At 35.9% G+C, this 7,705-nt stretch overlaps 1 protein-coding gene across 3 annotated transcripts in view; it reads right to left on the bottom strand.

Moving 5' to 3' along the window:
* stard13b (StAR related lipid transfer domain containing 13b) overlaps positions 1–7,705 on the bottom strand; it is a 96,968-nt gene that overhangs the window by 81,871 nt on the left and 7,392 nt on the right. For all 3 annotated transcript variants that reach the window (XM_016479158.1, XM_016479169.1, XM_016479163.1), the window contains exon 2: positions 3,983–5,085. In XM_016479158.1, the coding sequence (XP_016334644.1) occupies positions 3,983–4,942 (960 nt within the window). In that variant the 5' untranslated portion in view covers positions 4,943–5,085. The remainder of the gene's footprint in view (positions 1–3,982; positions 5,086–7,705) is intronic.

Genomic DNA, 7,705 nt, shown 5'->3' on the forward strand with positions numbered 1-7,705 from the left:
TTCAGACCGATGAGCTTTGTAAAAATCGACGTGTTTCAGAAAGGCGGGGCATAGAGGAGAAACAATAATGTACAGTATGTGGAAAATAATGTATTTTTTTAACCTTAAACCACATAAACACGTTTCATTACACCAAATACACAAAATAATTCTTTTTAGCAACATCATATGATCCCTTTAAAAGCTAAGGTTTGATTTCTGAGTTTATGGTAATGCTTTAAAATAAGATACAAATAAATTCAAATAAATGCTGTGCTTTTTAACTTTCTATTCATCAAAGAATCTTGAAAAAGAAAATGCATCACAGTTTTCACCAAAATATAAAGCAGCACAACTGTTTTCAACATTGATGATAATAAAAAATGTTTCTTGAGCCACAAATCAGCATATTAGAATGATTTCTGAAGGATCATGTGACACTGAAGACTGGAGTAATGATGCTGAAAATTCAGCTTTGCATCAGAGGAATAAATTACATTTTATATTATATTAAAATAGAAAAGATATTTTATATTGCAATAGTATTTCACAATATTATGGTTTTGATCATATAAATAAATGTAGTCTTGTTGATATTTAATAATATTAAAGTATATAAAAATACTGTTGTTTATTGTTCATTCATGTTTGTGCATAATACATATCATGAACTAATGAGTAATTTATACAACATAAAATGTCAAAAATGTATTAGTATAATGCACAAGTTACCAATCTAGAATAATGAATGCTGTTAAAGTACTGTACACTGTACACACCAAATAAACACTCTAAAGTGTTACTAATTTCACTTATTTACTATTATTCTTAAAAACAACAAATATCAAGTAGTGATTGCCACAGATATGCTGATTTTTCATGAAAACTTAGTGTCTTGCTCCCTTGGAATCTGTTCCTTGCACAGAATGTGTGGTATTCAATAACCCGGCATCGGTTACAACACCCCTTTCTGCCCTGTCAGTCGTGAGAAAATACACTTGTCATGGCAACTAGGCCGGTATGAGTCAGTCCCACCAGATCAGCTCATCATTGTTATCTTCCACGGTGGACAGAATGGCCGAGGACCATAACTGCACCACCGCAAATTGGCCACATTGTAAATCTCAGCACTGGCCCATTGACATGGAAATGAGGAGTCAAGTGCCTGGCTTTGGCATTGCTCTGGGCTTCCTGCCATGGCCATGCCACCCACTGAGCGTGCCAGCCACCTCCACCGAGAGAATGTAGAAATATGTCATCCTTAAAGGCCACCAGCCATAATCTGTTTGCTGAACTGCTTCAAATCCAGGTCAGATAAGACTCTAAGGAGGAAGAAAATCCTCCTACTTTTTTGTTACAGGAGCCGTTCACTGTCAAACTGAATGTCTTTCCTCACAAGGATAGGGACAGGCGGCTAGAAATGCAGAGTTTTCCACAATTCCAAGACATATGCACACATAAACTCTACCAGTGCTATTGGTCACAATATGGGTAAAGGTTTGTATAGAGCGACACCAAAAGGTGAAGAGGGAAAATACATGAAATACATCTAAATAATTGTGTACTATACTAAATATCTACTATTTAATTTCCATATGAATTGTACTACAGAATGACATTTATAGTTTTTGAAATATTTAACAAATATTTTTTTAACAGATTTTTCTGTTCATATCCACTGACAGCTTATTCTGGTATTTCTTGAGAAGGTGCAAATGAGGCAAGGTCAGCGCTCACGTGAGGGGTACCACATTCTCTCACAGTTTCATCTTAAATCACGCGTGAACAAAGAACGATGAACAGGAGGGGAGAGTCGAGCTCGTGCAGAACAGAGGGGTGCTGGGGCCTAACAAACCATCTCTGCTCACCTGCCCAAGAAAAATCCTTTTAACCTCTGCACAATCTGTTCACTGCTATACTGTAACTACATCACTGACACTGAGTAAGTCATCACAACCCTAGATGCAATTAGCCTGTCTTGGTTATACAGTCTTTTCCAGTACAAAAGGCAAGATTTAAAAAAATAAAGAAAGAAAGAAAAGAAAAGAAAATATTAAATAAATAAATAATATTTATTAACAATATTTTCTTTGGGTAAAAGTATCTGTAATTTAAAAATGTAAATGCAAATATAATTTAATAATGTAATATTTAATTATTTGTAATAATTTAAAATCAAAAGCAAGCCTGCTTCTAAAATAATGCTTTTTAGTACATATATAAAGAGAGCGAGAGAAAGAGATTTTCTTCTTTCATTGTAGACGGCAATTATTTTCAGAATTATAATATATACAGTTATACAACAGATTTTATAACTAATGTTTCATAAAAAAAAGTTTCAATTTAAATATATATTATAGCTGAAAAGAATTGCTGCACAAAATGTTCTACCTACCCATGCAAAATTACCTATATGTCACTACGAAACAGAATAACATAAATTTATAAATATTGCAAAAAATTCACGTGTGACAATAAAATCTACTAAAATTTATATAATAAATAGAATGTATAGAATCTATTCAAATCTAATCCATTAAAACAAATACATTTTTATAAATAAAACAAAATAAAAAAATAAAAATAGATAGATTAAAAACATGATTTTAAAGGAATGACTTATTCTAAAAACAAACAATAGCTAAAGATATCAAAATGAATAGAAATACAGAACAACATTGACTTTGTGCTTATGTAGCAATAAGAACAGAATAAGAGGGTGTGATCAACTTTACACTTTGTCCTGGTTATCTCTGGTATGAATGGTATGGATCTTTTTTTACAGGGTTTCTTAACCAAGCATGGTAGGGAATAAGCTATTGTGTTTTCATATGTGTCCACGTGACACCTCTAATAAACTTGGGATGGGGAGGTCACAGGTTGCCAACAGTCAGGTCAGGCAGGAGGTTAGTAGAAAGATGTAAATCATCCATGACTGACTCCAACTAAATGGAGTTGAAAATAAGGGAAGTCTAAGTTCACCGTTGAACAGACATTCGCTCTGACAGGCGACAGGAAGGATATCAGACTCGGCATTCCATGAAAACAAGAGGCCATGACAGATGCTCATGTAAGCTGCACTTTATGGCGTGAATGGTCTATCAGCTGGTAATACTATATATCACTTTGTGGAGTAGAAACATGGGATCTCAAAGTTAAAATGTGAATCAAGTCATTTTTATTTTCCTAAAGAATATATGAGTGCCTTCTCAATTTAGTATGCCAAAAAATGCAAGAAAAAAAGACTTGCAATTCAGTATGCAAATACTTGGATGTTATTGCTGTCAGTTAAATTTTATTGTGATGAAGATTCTAATAAAGTCAATGGGAGATTTTCCAACCTTATCTTGAAAATCTTAATATTCTTTCAAGTTTGACCAATGAATTTCCATGACTTTTCCATGATGTATCCAGTTATTTGAGATAACTGAAAAAGAATTTTGATTAAGACTAATTACAAGACCAATTCCAGAGCTTTCTGACAGATTTATGAACCTGCTTAACTGACTCATTGAAATAAACAAACTTGAAAGAACAATTTGCTCAAATGCCAGACATCAACTATGGCTTGTGGGCAAGTTTTAATCTAAACAAGGACAAAATCTAGTCAATAAAATATTTAAGATCACAGCAAAACTAGAAAAATCTATATTCACTACAGAAACAGCCATTAATTTTCCATGACTTTTATTAACTGCCATGACTTTTACAGACCTGACAAAAAAAATAAATCAGATATTTCCAGATTTTCAATGACTGTGAGAAACCTGAATAGCACTTAAAGCTGAAATGATCAACAAAACAGTTTGAATGTACTAATGTATTTGTTTTGAATTCATTTCAGAATTTTAACACATAGAGTTTATAGGTTGAGACTAAACCAGAACGTTTGCAGAATAGTAATCTTTACAGACATTGAAAACGAAACGAGACATTATGCTTAAAGACACAGCTAAGCTTCTCAAAAGGCCTATTAAACATATAACCAACACCAGACCCTCACCTCTGTACTGCTGCTCTCCTCCTCTGCCTCATAGCTGCTGCTTCTGGTGGGTGGCAGATTGGTGCTGAAACTTCTTTCTCCATGTGCTTGTCTACAGGTTCCTTTGCTCCTTTGTTTCTTCAGTCCATCCCCGTTTTGTCTGGAGCTTTGGAAAAATTCTTTGCACTTGGGAAACACATCATCGCTATCATCATGGAAGACCACATCATGGCCTTCATCTTCAGAAGAGGTCTCACAAGCATCTGAACCTTCATTGGCTTGGACATTCTTGATCAGACCCAAAAAGCTGTCATAATCTGCAAAGGTAATGGAGCTGGGCTTGTGTTTGATGATTCGGGGTAGATCAGCCCCCTTGGAGACTGGCAAAGGAGCCGAGTAAGGGTGTTCAATGTGAGATGGTCCCACTGGAGAGGATGCAAAAGAGTAAGCGGGTTCTGATATGGGTCTGACCGTAAAATTTGAAAAAGGATAAGTAGTAGACGAGGTGTTTGAGGAGTCTACATCACAGCTGTTGGTCACTGGACTATCTGAGCGAGTCAAAAAATAGCTGAACCCAGTCTCAGCATCCATTTGGACGTCAGGTTCACAATAAATGCCATTTAGTTCAGATTTTGGGGTTGATATTGGAGCAGAAGTGCTTTGATGTTCAATGTATTTCTTTGTCTTTTCTTTTGTGAGAAGATTCAAGATTTGAAGACAAGGTCCATTATTGTTGACAAGCAGTGGTACAATTTGATTGATCTTCTCTAATGAACTTTTATTCTTCAGCTCAAGTTGTGTTTGGTCTTCCAAAGGCTCATCTATAACAGACGATAGTGAATCAGAAGTATCCTTTAAGGTCAGGATTCTATCCATGGTTGAGTCTGCCATTGAAAGCTCTACTGAGAAAGTCATTCTTGGGGTCTCTTGCAAAGCTGATGACTTCTGTCCTTCTAAAGTCATCATGGGTTGATCATTCATGTTTCAATTTACAGTTTGGAACTAGCCATAAGGAATATCCAGAAGAGTTTTTGTATGATGCCAGAAACTGCCACGTTCATCATGTTCCACCATTTGGACTGAACTGGTTCCTCTGTACTAATTAGCACTTTGTGTCAACCATCCTGAAAAGAAAGAACAGAAATTATAATGAGTTTGTTTTAAATGTGTGCATGATTTTTTTCAAGCTAGGTATGTTTACTTAAAGGGGTCATATGATGCTGCTAAAAAGAACATTATTTTGTGTATTTGGTGTAATGAAATGTGTTTATGCGGTTTAAAGTAAAAAAAAACATTATTTTCCACATACTGTACATTATTGTTTCTCCTCTAGATCAGCTCTAGGCATGACGAAGCGGATATCGTCCTCTTTTGGAAGACCAAACAAAGTAGTTTCGCTTTAACAACGAAGCACACAGGTCTTCACGACATGGCTGCAGCGTCAACAAAACTACAGTGAGACTAAAAGTTACGCCTTCTTTCTTTGCCTGAACATTTGGGCGGCGTTATGCAAATCTTCCCACATAGTGAGGTAGACATGTGGGGGCGTGTTAGAACGAGCCGTTTTAGGTAGGTGTGGCTGACTCTGAACTTTTATAAAGAATATCTCTTTGGATTTGAGACTTTAGTCTTTGCAACTTTACAGATCTTCTTTATGCACCAAGAGCTTGTAACACTCCAAAGAGAAAGGAAAAATTGAAATCGCATCATATGACCCCTTTAATTAGCATACTTTAGTGTGATTATGTCATTTCACAGACTTAAGGAGTTTTATCCAAATAATCAAATAAGCAATCGTGTTTCAATAATGGTAGATTTAAACACTTTTTAGATGGTCATTCTGGCCAAGACTAGTTAGACCATCTTAAACCAGCAATACACCTAAAGTGGGTTTAAGACATTTTCTTTTCTTTTCAACAAGGAAATTAATGAAAATACATCTCAGCACTGCTTCTTATGGAAAAGCATGAGTATTATTCCAACAAAGACTCAAAAGAAAGCGCATTTCATTCAAATGTCTGAATTATTTTTTATGTTCTCAGTGGTAATCAACAGTATGCCAAATATGTACAGTGTTTGCCCCAGAATATTGCTTTAAATTAGATAAGGATACATGGGAGCATTGCTTTCAATGGGATTTTATGGAAACGTACAGATATATTCATAAAGAGTGACACCCTGGAAAGGGTAGAGAGTCTCACAGAAGCAGAGAAGGGATAACGGAATCCCAAAGAGGAAAAGAGGGAATAACAAGGAATCTTGCACAAGTAGAGGAGGGAATAACAGGGGATCTGAGGGGTTGAACATCTGGCTCAGGCTGAGAGCATTCAAGTCTGGATCTGTTGAAGGCACCACGGTGGTGACATCAGTGCTATGAGGAATCCGGCTCTTCGCTCTCCAGTGGCTGATTTACAATTTACCCCGCCATTCATCAGTTGACCTAAATGTCCCAGACCAGGCTGTGGTTAGCAACCCTGCTAACCCCCTCATTAACCCCCAACCACACTCCACAAAAACACACATTAAACCACAGGAGGAGCCTGATTGGTGGAGGAAGAAAAAACATTCCTTTCTGACACCATAGTTGAAGAACATCATCTAGAGAGATGAACTGTGAAAGACAAAGATTATTCCTGACAGGATGTTTCAAGGTACTGATAGCGTGAAATCCTGCTACTCATTTGGGATTGGTTGGTTTTGTCAGATTTATTAGTTTAGCATGCAAATTGCATCTTGCAGATCAGATTAGTAGAAATCGGTAAATTACATATAACGGTGTATTAAGTTTTTATAAAAATTAGATGTTAGGTTTACATTCATTTGAATGAATATAGTCAAATTTATATTTTAGATGCTTATCACCTTAATTTTAGCACTAAAATAGTCAATGTGAAAAACCAAAATGTACAAATATGGCATGCAGTCTCGCATATATCATTATTCCCATGTATAGCCTACACTCTAAAAAATGCTGGGTTGTTTCAACCCAACTTTGAGTCAAATATGGACTAACCCAGCAGCTGGGTTAAATTAGTTAAATATTTAACCCAACAGCTTGGTTAGTCGATTTTTTTAGAGTGTATAATTAACCCATTTAATCCCACCGGTCACAATAGTGACTTTAAAAAATGTTTTCATTTATAAAGCTCTAAAAACCTTACTGACTGATGTTTTAGTGCGCTTCCTGCAAATATAGAAAAAATAAAGGGTCTCAATGAAATATGTGCAGTTTCACATGATTAGTGCAAACTGTCACATGACCAGAGCAGTTTATTTCCTGTTTGCACCTTGAGAAGATGATAACTGCATCAAAGCTCCAAAACAAAAGGCTAGTTAAGTGTCAACATAAAGATATGACAAAGATTTTTGGTACACATTATCTTTAAAGGGGTTATATGATGCGATTTCAAGTTTTCCTTTCTCTTTGGAGTGTTACAAGCTCTTGGTGCATAAAGAAGATCTGTAAAGTTGCAAAGACTAAAGTCTCAAATCCAAAGAGATATTCTTTATAAAAGTTAAGAGTCAACCACGCCTACCTAAAACGGCTCGTTCTAACATGCCCCCACATGTCTACGTCACTATCTGGGAAGATTTGCATAACGTGCCCAAATGTTCACGCAAAGAAAGAAGGCATAATTTTATTCTCGCTGTAGTATTGTTGCTGCCGCCATGTCGTGAAGGCGCTGTGTGTTTTGTTGTGAAAGCGAAACTACTTTGTTTGGCCTTCCAAAAGAAGACGATATC

The sequence above is a fragment of the Sinocyclocheilus anshuiensis genome, unplaced genomic scaffold, assembly GCF_001515605.1.
Source record: "Sinocyclocheilus anshuiensis isolate Anshui unplaced genomic scaffold, SAMN03320099.WGS_v1.1 scaffold1170, whole genome shotgun sequence".
NCBI lineage: Eukaryota > Metazoa > Chordata > Actinopteri > Cypriniformes > Cyprinidae > Sinocyclocheilus > Sinocyclocheilus anshuiensis.